Source organism: Myotis yumanensis, unplaced genomic scaffold (genome assembly GCF_028538775.1).
Source record: "Myotis yumanensis isolate MYYU_CA2020_CCGP unplaced genomic scaffold, mMyoYum1.0.hap1 SCAF_11, whole genome shotgun sequence".
Lineage (NCBI taxonomy): Eukaryota > Metazoa > Chordata > Mammalia > Chiroptera > Vespertilionidae > Myotis > Myotis yumanensis.
Window position 1 is genome coordinate 13,795,749 of NW_027223762.1, and position 13,574 is coordinate 13,809,322.

Below are 13,574 nucleotides of genomic sequence, written 5' to 3' on the forward strand. Positions count from 1 at the left end.
TCTGCTTGGGCCCCACCGACCACAGAAGACATGCTGATATTCACTCAAATAATGCACCGGTGACGGAAACTGGATTGGTTCGGCTAATACAAATGACACAAGTGTTTTCCTGCCAGAAATTCTGTGCACGGTCCATTCTGCAGAGCACACGGCCTTTCACTAACAAATAAGAATCCCAGTTAGCATGCGGCCTGCAAGTGGGGGAGGACTCCAGTGCCCCCTCCCACGATCTGGATTCTTTTGCTCAATTCCCAGCACACCCCTGGCACGTTCTCAACCCTGTGCCTTTGTTTGTGGTGTCCCTGTTGCTAGGATGGCCCTTCTCTGGCTTCTTCTACTCATCCTTGGAGGCCAGCTCAGTGGCATCCTTACTCTTGAGCTTCTCCTGATGCCATTCATTCACTCATTCAACAAATATTTCCTGAGTGCCTACTAGGTGCCAGGCACTCTCCCAGGTGGTGGAGGTACAGCAGTAAAGAAGACAGACTCAATCCTTACCTTTCCAGAGTTTACAATCTGGTGGTCAGCACCCTCGCCCCAAGACAAGAGCAATCACAGCACCCCCTCATGGTCACATGCCTCTACTGCAGCAGTTATCATAGGTCCATCTTACAGGAGGCTGGCCTCTGGTCCTCCCAGTCTCCCCCGAGGCACCATGCCCTGCTCCAGAGGCAGCCCCTGCTTTATTTAGAAAAGGAACTTGGGAGCAGCACATCTGGTAGGAAGGATGGAGACTCTGGGTCTTCTTCGCAAACTGCTCTTGCAAAGCAAGTTCGCCTTTTTCACTCAGCCTCATGATTACGTCTTGAAGCTGATCCCCAGGGCAATTTAGAGAACGTCTTAAAGCTGTGTTGGCCTATCAGCGAGTGTGTGTGTTTGGAATGGTTGGGGGTGATGGAGATGGGAGGGAACAGAAGTTGTCCTAAAGCGATTCCTTGGAAGCACCACCGTCTGGTCCATCCTGGGTGCTCACTACGCCCCAGGAGGATTGTTGAAAGGGCACGGAGGTGTAACATGGACCCAGCTATCTGATCTCAAGGTTGGGCGCCCTGTGGGTGTGAAGCACACCTGGGACTCCAGCGAGCCGGTGGGAGCTCGGGTTACAGGTCGGGGAGCTGGCAGAGGCATTCGGAGGAGCTGCTCCTCTCTGCATAATTCACAGGGGCTCCTCTGCGGAGGAGCAGTGGGCGTGAAATCGGCAGGGACACAGCTGCCCTGGAGGAAGCTAGCTGACATCCTGTCGATTTGAAAAGAAAACTGAAAGTGCTTTTCTTCACAAGCAACTATTGTAAGTGTATTCCTCTTTTTTCATTCCCGCCCCCCCCCCCCCCCCTTCCCCGCTACCTCCCAGGTACAGTGGAGTTTCTCTGGCCCAGAGTTTGGGTGAAATGGCATGGGGGTGGATGGAGGAGTGGGGGTGGGGTGGAGGGGCAGAGAGGAATGAAGGAAATGTGGATTGTTCCGTGGCCCGTGCTCTTTGTCTAATCTGGGGAAGGTATCCGCCCGCGGGAGCCCGCCCCAGGAGCCCCGGCTATAATGACATGTGTCCTGGTGATAGCAACCTCGCCTCTGGCTGTTAGCGTGCATTCCTGGGGAGCTGTGGAGAGAGAGAAAGCATGCTCGGGTCAGAGCTGGGACAGGAATGTGAGTATTTCCTTAATTGGACACGAGAGCCTTGAACTGGTTCCAGGTTTAGTGTTTTCTTTTAAGAGCCTGGACCCTAAAGATTCCATAGAGTTTTCTTTCTCTGAAAAATCCCTTTGGTTCAAAGGCCCCTTGAGAGAAATAAAGAAAAAGCCAGGGCTCAAGCTCTTTGATATTTGGAAAGGCAAGAGTTCATGAGCTGCCAGATCCCAGGCTTTTTCTGGGGGTGAGAGGGATCTGGGTAGAAAGAAGGAGGCTCTTGCTGAGGTGGCACATGGCGGGGGTACCCACAGGCTGCAAAGCACTTTCCTCAGTCTAGAGCAGTGGTTCTCAACCTTCCTAATGCCGCGACCCTTTAATACAGTTCCTCATGTTGTGGTGACCCCCAACCATAAAATTATTTTCGTTGCTACTTCATAACTGTAATTTTGCTACTGTTATGAATCGTAATGTAAATATCTGATATGCAGGATGTATTTTCATAGTTACAAATTGAACATAATTAAAGCAAAGTGATTAATCACAAAAACAATATCTAATTATATATGTGTTTTCCGGTGGTCTTAGGCGACCCCTGTGAAAGGGTCGTTCGACCCCCAAAGGGGTCGCGACCCACAGGTTGAGAACCGCTGCTCTAGAGCATTTATAGAAGCAATTTCTCTCAGCCTTATTAGCACCCCGAGAGCTAAAAAGAGACGGCTATTGCCTGCTTTATTGCTTTAGGAGTCTGAGACACAGAGGTCACGCAACTCGCCTGCGGACTTCCAGCAAAGCCAATGAGAGCCTGGAGGATTTTGTGCGGTGGGTTTGGGTTGCTTCGTGCTGTGGACTGCTAATTCCCTAACAGCCAAGATGGGAATGCCTGCTCACACCCTCAGGCCTCGCCCCTCCGTCCTGTGTCCAGACCCAGCTGGACACTTGCTGGGAGGCACCAAGGACTGGAGGAACTTGGAGGGGGTGTGAGGGGAGATGCTGGGACACCAGGACCACAGCGGTGCCCGTCAGGCAGAGCTTCACTATTTGCCTCTGTCCCCCCAAAGCTGGAAACTTCAGTCAAGGGGCTCCAGGGGAAAATGGGGCGGTCTGTGGTTAAAATGAGTGAAAAACTGAAGCAGATGCAATCAACTCTGTTGAACCCTCTCTTTTCCCCCCAAACACCTTAAAAACAAGCTATGTGTCTGCTCAGTGCTTTCCCACTCACCAAGTGTTTTCATAACATTATCTCATTTCAGCCTCACATCAACCCACACACATTCTTGCCTTTCAGATTTCTTATGTACTCAAACAAGTTTCACCGAAAAATTGGCTAGAAACTCCCCTTCTCCTATTCACTTTCTTCTTCTTCTTCTTAAACCCCAGGCCTTTGACTGATTCTATAAGAAGCTCCCAGATTCCCCAGGTGGGAAATTTGATTATTTTGCTAACTGGTCCCCAATAATGGACACCAGTAGTTCTGGACTTTGCTATTGGAACCAACACTTTTTAAAAAATATATATATATTTTATTGATTTTTTTACAGAGAGGAAGGGAGAGGGATAGAGAGTTAGAACCATCGATGAGAGAGAAACATCAATCAGCTGCCTCTTGCACACCCCCTCCTGGGGATGTGCCTGCAACCAAGGTACATGCCCTTGACCGGAATCGAACCAGGGACCCTTCAGTCGGGCAGGCCGACGCTCTATCCACTGAGCCAAACCGGTTAGGGCAGAACCAACACTTTTGTATCTAGTTTATAGTTCAGCCGTTAAAACAAACAAATAAAACCACAGAGACCAGGATAAGTGCAGTATTGTGAGAAAGGCTTTAGGACCAATAAGCCCAGAGTCAAATACTGGTTCAGCCATTCGAGAGCCTTGCAGTCTTGCCCAAGTTGCTTAACGTCTCAGAGCCCCTCTTCCTTCATCTGTAAAATGGGGTAATGTGCTTATGCCTTTAAGTTGTCGTGAGGCATAAATATGCGAACAGCTATAGGTGTGCCTCAGCAAACAGTTACTCAGTGACGTTCCTTATAGCTAACCAAGGGACCAGTTGCCCCACGACTTGGCAAATTAAATGTGCAATACTGTCTTTTTGCAAGCCAGAGGGGAGAAAAGGTGTGGGAATATGTTGGTAAATGAATTTTAATGGGGACATTTAAAAAAATATGTATTTTATTGATTTTTTTACAGAGAGGAAGGGAGAGGAATAGAGAGTTAGAAACATTGATGAGAGAGAAACATCGATCAGCTGCCTCCTGCACACCCGCTACTGGGGATGTGCCCACAACCAAGGTACATGCCCTTGACCGGAATCGAACCTGGGACCCTTCAGTCTGGAGGCTGACGCTCTATCCACGGAGCCAAACCGTTTAGGGCTAATGGGGACATTTTTACTCGAGGAATAATTAGCTACATGTCCTCCATATATGGCACAGTGGCACCAGCGGTAACTCTAATAAGATATCAAGCTCAGTACCTTTATTATTTTAAATCCTTATTTTAGGTGAGGGAGAGAAGGAGCTGGAAAACTGGACTTGCGTAACGTTGGAAAACAAAGCAGTTCTGATTACACTTGGGTTTTTATTGAAGCAGAATTGCAATTCAACCCTTTAGTTCCTGGGACAAAGGTGGGAGGCAGAGGGCTTTAACTGAGTATTTAGTTCATTGATCTGCGCATAGGAGATGCTCATTAAATGTTGGTGGTTGGCTGAGGTGGCTGAGAGAGTCCAGATCGTGTATTTGACTTCTGCTGCTGACTTCTTGGCAAGTGCAATGCAAGATGTAGGGTGGTGGTGGAAAGAACATTTGACCATCCCCCGAGGGCCTGCGTTCAGGTTCCATCTACACCACATAATAGCCTGGTGACCTTGGACCTGCCATTCAATCTCTTAGGTGTCTTCTCACCTGTAAAATGAGGAAACTGGATTAGGTGATTTGGAAGGTCTCTTTCAGCTCTAAGTTTCTGGGCCTCTAAGTAACTTCATTCCCTTGTGTTTCTTTTTCTTCATTTATTCAAAAGCAGTGGGATAGGAACCTAGCTCAGAGGATATTAAGAAGAAATGGTCATTCTGCGTGACCGATACCCCTATCTTTAAAAATCTGAAGGAAATGCTGTAACCCAGAACAACGTAACAGGATAGCTCTGTGATCTTTGGCAAATCCCCTAATTTATTTCAGCCTCAGTTTGAATATTTGTAAACTGGGGGCTGTTCGCTGCGCTGTGTTACTCTTATTATGTTCATTAGGGAGCCGAGTTTGTGAAAATGCTTTGAAAAACCACAGGGCACTATATAAAGTATTACGATTGAGAAATGGCATATTTGCTATAGTTGTATCCAAGTTCAGCCCCATGCCTCCCGTGTTTTCAAATGAATGGATGTGTCACTGTGGTCTCAGAAGGGAAACAGAAAGCGTAGATTTGGGGGTCACAGCCCAAGGCTTGGTTTAATTTACTTAAAATGGGCATTCATACAACATTTCCCTTAGGGTAGGCACCTCAGTGTTCTCCAATATAGGGAATTTTCCCGGAGGCCAGATATCTGCTGATGGAGGTCTTACTTCCCCCCCTCTGCTCCTCTAAGAGGCCATTTTGACACTTCAAGGTTATATATGTGTGTGAGGAGGGTCTCTTTCCGAGTCTTGAAAGTTTCACAAAGCAATAATCACAGATATATAATGCGGGGTTGTTGGCACGTGAACGTGAGACAAATCCTTTCATCCCGGTCCTGCCAGGGATGGCTACTGGGGAGACACGGCGAGAGGCATCAGTGCTGCTTGCCCAGAACCGAGCTCAGGGCTCCCAGAGTCCCAGCCTAGAAACCATTGGCTTCTCCTTTGGTTACCTGCGTAAATGACAGCGTCATACCCAGCCTTTGAGAAGCTGCCCCATCCTATGCAAAAGGCACAAACAGCCAGTCCCCAGCAGTAAGCCCACACCTGGAGCCTCCCCCGTCAGCTCCTGTCCAGAGAAGCATTGCCCTCCAGCAGGACACCTCCTCCAGAGGAGCAGAATGCGGGTGGTACTTGGCAGGGCAAGTCAATTTCTGGTTTAACTCTTGCGTGGGGGGTGGGGAGAAGCTCCTGAATTTCACTGCTGGGAGGGAGCAACTAGGGGGTTTGTCCCGAAGCTGCATTTTCCTAGAAAGTACCGTTTTTACTCAGATTGTATATATGAATGACTAAAAATAGCAAAAATTATTTTTATTTATTCTTATCCATTCTTTTTTATATACATAATTAATACTCATCCATTCTTATAGATTAGGTGGTCTGATGAAAATTACACCTCTGTTACGCCCTCACCATTATACCTATCAGCCTTTACTTGAGATAGATTATTCATTTCTACCTTTAAGTGCATATAGATGGATTCAATACATTCACTACCTTTCAAAGAGCTGGCTGACTTTAAAGCGCATTTTAATTTGCCAAGTTTTTGATACCTGCCCTCCCCACTCCGTCACACACACACACACACACACACACACACACACACGTCCTCCAAGCACACACACATAGGTCAGGGTTATAAAGCCATGTTACAGAAGTTTCTGGAGCAGAGGTATGAAGCAATGCACTCTAGCCACAGAGGGGCAGACTCCCATCCCGGCTCTGGGGCTGTGCAGGCTGCCTGCCTGGACAAACCCTTGGAGTTGCGATTCCAGGGCGGTGTGGAGGGGTCCCGCCGAAGCTCTTTGTTTCTTCTCCTTGGAGCAGATCTGGGAGCCAAGGCTGGTGAGGTGTGCGGAGCAGCACCCACCCCGCACCCCGCCACCGCGCCGCTGCTGTGTGCGTGTGCGCGCGCGTGTGTCTGTGTGTGTCCAATGGAAAAACCCTAAGACGACACTTCTTTCTCACACAAACAAAACACTCCATGGATCTCAGGACTAGCCCCTCGAACGCTAACGCGACCCCCTCGGGCTCCCCCCAGCTCCGTGTCCCCTCCCGCCTCCCAGTGTTTCTTTAAGCGCTGCTCTCATTTCCACACAGCTTGCCAGGGATAGAGGGGACCAGCGATCGAGGTGCCGCAGGCGAGGATGCCAAGGAGAGGCCTAGTTTGGGGGATGGACGCTGAAGCAGGGTCCCGAGATGTGGGCTGGGGACGGTGAGTGAGTGCAAAGGAGAGCGCTAGTGCCAGACAGCCAGGATCCAGGGATGGCGCCCTCCCTCAGCCAGCGCAGCGCGGTCGCCAGGCGGTCATGTCCGGAGGAGTGGGTCCAGCGCCCTCCTCAGGCCTAGGGTCCTCGCGACCCCAAGTCCCTAGGGGTGAGTGCTGGGAGGGGGCGCCAACGCGGGCTGGTTTGTAAGCTCGAGGCGGCTTTGACATTGAACTCCAGCCCCAGTTCGTTCGTGCGTGTGCGCGCGCGCTCGTATCCACGCGCGTGTCTGCGTGTATGAGTCGTGGGCAGGGGGGGGGGCGGACTAGAAGCTGCAGCAAACCACGGCCCTCGAGGAGCAGAGCCGAGCGCGCCCCCGAGCTGCCGCCCGCGGGATCTGCAAGCACTGAAGCCATTCATGATTTTGGTGACGTTATTCCAGGAGTGGGCGAGGGAGGGCGGGGCCTCTCGGGGTCGGGCCCCGCCTCCGCCCCTATAAATAAGACTTCCCGGGCTCTTTGTGGGGCCGAGAGCTCAGTGGAGAACCTTGAGCTCCGTCTGCTCTGCCGAGGCAGCTGGCAGTGGGGCTGTCTCCGGAAGACGGACCGCGGACGCCCAGTGCCCGCACTCCGCCGCCTGCCCCCGCCCGCCGGGCCTGTCTGCGCCCGTGCCATCCTTACTCGGGACGCAGTGACCGTTTTTAAATCACAAGGGCGTGGGTCAACCTCCCCTAGGACTTCATGTCTGTATATTTCCCCATTCATTGGTGAGTATCCTGCGCCCTCGGCGGGCATCCATCTCGCGGCCGTGGTTACGGGGTCCGGGCGCCTACTCGTGCCAGCTCGGGTGCGAGTGGAGCCGGCGGCGTGGCACTAACCCACCGCCCAAGCCCGTGCAGGAGTCAACGTCAAGGTTGCAAAGATGGGGGTGGGGGGAGGTGGTGCTGAGAGCATAGAGACAAAGGAAGTGAACTCAAAGCCCTCACTTAAGGGGCGTCTGGGAAGGTGTATACATGCTGGTGATGGGGTGGGGGGAGAACCAGGGGTCACGTCTGAACCCTGCTAATAAAACTCCCTGTGGGGAGGGCTGCAGGCGCCTTGCCCTGTTCTGGGGGCTGCTGCTCTTCTCGAGCCCCTCCCCTTTTTCTTTTTGTTTGCTTTCAAGTCTTAGCGTCGAGGCCGGCGGCAGCGGGGCTGAGCTGGTGCAGGCGGCGTTTGCAGAGCTCGGTGCGGTGCGGGGAAACGCTTTCCCGTCTCGGAGGGGTGGGGGGTGGGGGGGAACGTAACCTGTCTGAAGCCCCAAGCAGCAGCTGGAGCGCACGCTGCACCTTCCCGACCCCTTCCCTCTCCATAGCCCTTAAAAACCGACGCGCTTTTGTGGGGGCTCGGGCTGGGGAGGAGGCGCCCGCCCTGGCGCGGCTAGAAGGAGCCAGGGCCGGGCAGGGGGCAGCGGAGGTTTGCACTCGACCTGGGATTGGGCTGGAAGGGATGCGCACATTGCGGAGCGAGGCCCCAGGCCGCTGGGACTTGCGCCGGCTGCTGCTTCCTTCCTTCCTGCTCCGGGGAAGAGGAGGAGCGGCCGGGGTGCGAACGCTGGCGGCTGCGGAACGCGCTCTCAGGTGCAGGCGCAGAGAGCCCGGCCCGGCAGACCAGCTCGGCGCGTTCCTACTCAGCCCGGGCACCTCCAGAAAGTTCATGCTTCTGACTTCAACTTTCCCGGCCGGCGCGCGAGGAGCGAGCGCCCCTACGCCAGACGAAGAGCCTGGAGAGAGCCCTGTGCGCTCTCGCTCTTCTGGCCGAGTTCTTTGGGGGCGGGGAGGTGGGGGGGGGGGGGGGGAGTGGGGATGGGGGGGGGGGGGGTCCGGCGGCAGTCTTTCCATGACCCAGGAGGAAAATGCCTTTGCAGTTCCCGCTTCTGACCCAAAACTTGCCCCGAATCCCAGCATCTTCTCTTAGACCCCTCTCCTTCGGGGCTCCCCTTCCCTACCACCTCCGTGGGTGTAAGCAGCCAGGTGCCATATGGGTGAGACTGAAGGCTATTGGAGGCTTTGTGCCCGTGGCCACTAAAACTTGCCAAGGCTCTAAGTCTAACCCCTTAGAGCTCATCGGAGTTATTATCCCCGGAGACATGAAGATTTGGGGTTATTTTATAGTTGATGAGCGCTTCCCACCCCCAACCCAGATGAACTCTTCAGCATAACTGTGAGATATGCATTATTAGCATCTTGGTAACAGACACACAGGGCACCTGTGGCTCAGAGAAGTCATATGACTTGTTCAAGATCACACAGCTTTTGAGTGGCAGAGATTGGACCAGAAGCTACTGTGTCTGTTCTCAAATCCAATGTCATTGCTATTCTATAGTATCCATAAAATGAAGAAGCGTCTGGTACCCCTGTTTCCTTAGACAGAATCTCTCTACAGCCCGTTCCATTTTTAATTTTTTTTAAACCATGTGTAAAGGCATGAAAATATTGGGTATTGTGTAGTAAATACATTGACTTTGGTACCATTTGGCACTCTGCTTTCGGGCCCCTGTGTGTGCCCGTGGCTTGTGTGAGGATAATGGAATGTTTGTAACCTGCTTACAGAGTACAAAGCACTTCACATGTCTGTCATTGGTGGGCCAGCTTGGCCCCTCTGGAAATTTCCTTTGCGATCAGAGTCCGGGCATCCTTAAGGCTTTAAAAAAAATACAGGGATGTTTTTCAAGCTGTGAGTTTGCAGCTGCTGTGGCTGTGGCTAGAGAAGGGGGTTGGATGGCAGATGTGAAGCTTGCAGAAAGCTGACCCCTTGGGGCTTTAAGTGGAACATTTTTTTTGGGAAAAGAAAAGCAACACCAGAGAGAGATTTAGGAAGGCAGTATTATTGGACTTGGTTTCCCTGAGGTTGACCTGTTATTATTATGTAACTCTAATATGCCTTTCCCCAGGAGAAGGGTTGAATTGGTTTTCATATAGACAGATGTGCTCAGCTACCTACTGTTTTGTTTTTTTTCTAGTTCTGTCACTTAAAAGAAAACCCAGTCCCTCTGAGCCAGTGGAGACTAGTTAGTACAGGAGAGGAGGGAAGAGGAGGTTTGCCAGAGAGGTTTTCAGACAATGGGCTTTGTTGATCAAGGTTGAGAGCCCCATGCTCTGGCCTTGTAGGCACTTCCTCGGGGTGTGAGCTTGTTTTTCTGTGAGTTTTGTTTTGAACACCTCTCATCCTGCCTCCAGACACTCCCTTGATCTAGCAGCAGAGTGCACCAAGAGGAGGAATGTGAAAGTGTGTGTTTGTTGACTTTTGGTCTGGGTTTCTTGGCAGCCCTGACTATCTGAGATCGGCCGAGATGACTGAGGTGATGATGAGCACCCCATCCATGGAGGAGATTGGCCTCAACCCCCGAAAGGATGGCCTTTCCTATCAGGTGAGTTCAGTATTGGGTTCCTCCTAGCTCTGCAGAGCCTAGTAGCTTTTGCTGGGCCTGGTGGCAGACTTGATTCTGCATCCCAGTGCCACTAAGAGCTGTGTGACCTTGGGAAAGTCCCCTAATGCCAGTAAGCCTTAGTTTCTTTGTCTGTGAAATGGCGCAACAATATTCTTTACCTCATAGAATTGTGGTGAAGATTCACCATGATGATAGAATGTGTATAAGGCACACATAGAACCTGGGACACAGTAAGGATTCAGCAAACATGAGCCGATGCTATTAATTAGTCATCCTGGCGGCTGTGGACTCTCCCATTCAAGGCAGCTAAGGAGGAAGTAATTTTCGAAGTCAGTTCAGACAGAACTTCCCCTCCCAGCCTGGCCTTAGGCAGTGGGAACATTGCTTTGAGGGGCAGCTAATGGGGAAGGGTGGTGTGGTGGAGGAATAGCTGTGTCAAAGGCTGCTTTCTTCCGCAGGACGATGGTTGACCAACTGATTCCAACAGAGTTAATGGTCAAACTATTTAGAATTGAAGAGAGCTTTCCCCAGTCAGAGGCCATGTCAGGGGCCATTGCTGGGATCTAGCTTAGAAATTGTCTTGTGTGGTGGATTTAAAATACATAAAGGACCAAAAATGTGGCCTAAGTAAGAGCTTTGGATTCTCAGCACAACGCTCTTTCTGACCTGCCATGTTGCTCCTCCACTCCCTCTGACAGCGGCATTGGAACCCCTGTGGTTACCTGTGGGGCTGATTTCCAAGGAGAGCACCTAAGTTATTACATTAGGAGTCTGTTTTTAAGGAAAGACCTCGGGGCTAGGGAAATTGTGTAGGGTGGCTGGCCTGGGGAAGAAATATGGGGGTTGGGGGTAATGGGCCCATTCAGCAGATACTAACTGAATGTCTGCTGTGGGTCATGCACTGTATAGATGATAGTGAGAGCAAAAAGAAGGAGAGAAACATTGATTTGTTGTTCCACTTATTTATGTATCCATTGGTTACTTCTTGTGTGTGCCTTGACTGGAGATCGAACCCGAAACCTTGGTGTGTGGGGATGACACTCTAATCAACTGAACTACCCTGCCAGTGCCTCATTCCCTCTTGACCACAGCCCTGAGGGGGGAATTCTGGTTTTACGGATGAGGAAACAGGCTCAGACTGAGTAGGTGACTTGGGTCTGGAACTACAAAGCCTTGCTCTTCTGATGGATCATGTGTTTATATCTCGAGTTGGTTCTTGGCCAGGTTCCAGGCTTGCTCTGGCTAACCATTCCTTAGCACCATCCCAAGGGCATTTATTTAGTAAAGGAAGAAACAAATAGAAAGCCAGGTGGGTGCAGTGGAGGGAGGGTGATCAAAGCCTGCCTTGGTGAAAGCTAAGGTTGGGTAAAGGAGATTGACAGGTGACAGCGGAGTCACCCACAGGCATGCTGGGGAGGTTCAAGAAGACCCCTTTGTTTTGTCAGTGTGATCTGCCCACTTTTTCTCCCTGAAAATAAATATTCAGGTGGCCCGAGGGGTTGTGGGGAGGGGGAGGGGAATACCCTTTCCTGGGGTTTTATATCCTCTCCACCCAGAGTGGGTTTGAGCGAGACAATTGGCCCCACAGCCTGTGGGAGGGCAGAAGTTTCCTGGCTCACCAGCTGGGGTGTTTTCAAACACCAGTTTCCAAGCCACTGAATCAGACTGAATCTCTTTGTGGTTACAGGTGAGATTTTCTTTCAGTTCTGAGTTTTAGATTTCCATCACAGTACCTTTCCAAACGTAGCCGTCGGTATGTGTGGTGTGGGCTTTTTATATTCTACGTTTGAATTGCCCCAGGATGAAGGGCTAGGTCCTACAGGGCACTTTTCTCACACCGCCATGCTGGGTCTGAGGGAGAGGGCAGGTGACGATGGAGGACAGGGCTGCAACACAGGGTGAGGACGGCTGAGTTGGGGTCGCAACGGCAGAATGAAAATCAAATCACCTCTGGGCTCCTGAAATGTCTTGGCGCTGCCTGAAGAACAGGCCCTCAACTCTTCCCTATGGTGCTGGACTGAGGGCCGCCATCCAGTTCTCACAGACCCAAAGGAAACTTGTCCCTGCTGCTGGGGTGGGGACACTGTCCAGTTCCAAAATATCTTTCCTGGAATTTCAAAGCACTCTTTGAAAGTTTCACAAAATTTCAGAAAGGTCTTCTGGTTGCCTGGTGAAGAGAAAGCTTGTCATCTTTAACCAAGCAACATTTAGTGGCCACTTGGTAAGTGTAAGGTGCTGTGCTGGGCACCTGCACAGAGCGGGCTCAGGGCTTACGGGGGAAGCCAGCAGGTACATAACAACGGGAACACAGGCAGGCTGGTGGAGCGATCAGAAGCCATGGTCAATCCAGGTCTGGGTGGCAATGAGAAGACTTGGATTGAGGTCAAACTGGGGCTGGCCTTGAAAGAAAATTAGGTCTTTGAGAAGGCGCCTCCATCTCTGATCGAATTTTGTTGCATCTCCAGATACCCCCTGGCATGCCCCGTGAGGTCAGGTGCGGGGCTCGGCAGAGTGCCGGCTTGACAATGGCTTTATGATGGGTATTCTCGGGGCTCGCTCAAAGCTAGTGCCTTCCCATTAAACACATTCCCACCAGCGTTCTGGGGATTGGCTGGGACTGCACTTGGCCAGCGCCGTCCACTGTGCATGCTCAGGCTGGGCTCCGAGCTGGGGGCGGAAGACCTCAGAGCTCTGTTCTTGGCATTCTGCCTGAGGGTAATAATAGTACGCGGCTTTTCACTGAGACCTGCTTTTCCAAGGAACTGAAAGTGGGAAGGAGACATCAATCCCGACTTGGCAGATGAAATAGAATCTCAGGCTTGTGATTTGACCTTGAAACAAGGTCATAAAGTAAATAGGCACACGGGGCTTTGTCAATCATTCCCCCACCTTCCAGGCCTATGGAGCACGAAGCTATCCTGATTTCTCTGCCCCAGGTCTGACCTCTTTCAACACCTGTGGCACATGGTGCTTTGAAATGATGCTGCACTGGGTTTTGAGGTTATGGGTCCCACCTTACCTTCTCCCTGCTAAGATCTCTGAGGGCAGGGGGATGACTTCTTACCCTCTTTGTGCCCATCAGCCATCACCCTTCTTACACCCCTCCCCAAATCAAGGTGCCCACCGGCTCAGGGCCTCCACAGAGCAGGCGCCGAGACGATGGTGGTTGTTTCAGCGACACCCAGTCTCCTAACTCTAAAGCTAGCCAGCCTCCCTTCTGCCTGAGGACCTGAAAAGGTCCTCCTTAGTCTCATGCCTGGTCACAGCTTTACAGAAATGCCTTTGTATCCCCTGAAAGATTCAGGCAAGCCCGATCTTTTGTGCTCAGGAAGTTAGTGCTATTTTGTGAGCATTGTATAAAAATAGACAGAGCCAGTGCCTTGGTTTGTCTTAACATTTATGTAGAGAGTCGATATGAGAAATTCA

General features: G+C 51.3%; 1 protein-coding gene across 2 annotated transcripts in view; it reads left to right on the top strand.

Annotated features, from left to right (window-relative positions):
• Positions 1-1,211: 1,211 nt before the first annotated feature.
• Positions 1,212-13,574, top strand: part of LBH (LBH regulator of WNT signaling pathway) — a 31,449-nt gene continuing 19,086 nt past the window's right edge. Inside the window, exons 1-2 of one of the 2 annotated variants that reach the window (XM_070428939.1) lie at positions 1,212-1,288; positions 10,025-10,127. In XM_070428939.1, the coding sequence (XP_070285040.1) occupies positions 10,050-10,127 (78 nt within the window). In that variant the 5' untranslated portion in view covers positions 1,212-1,288; positions 10,025-10,049. Of the gene's footprint in view, positions 1,289-7,254; positions 7,486-10,024; positions 10,128-13,574 lie in introns of those variants that run through there. The other variant, XM_070428938.1, reaches the window with a different exon arrangement.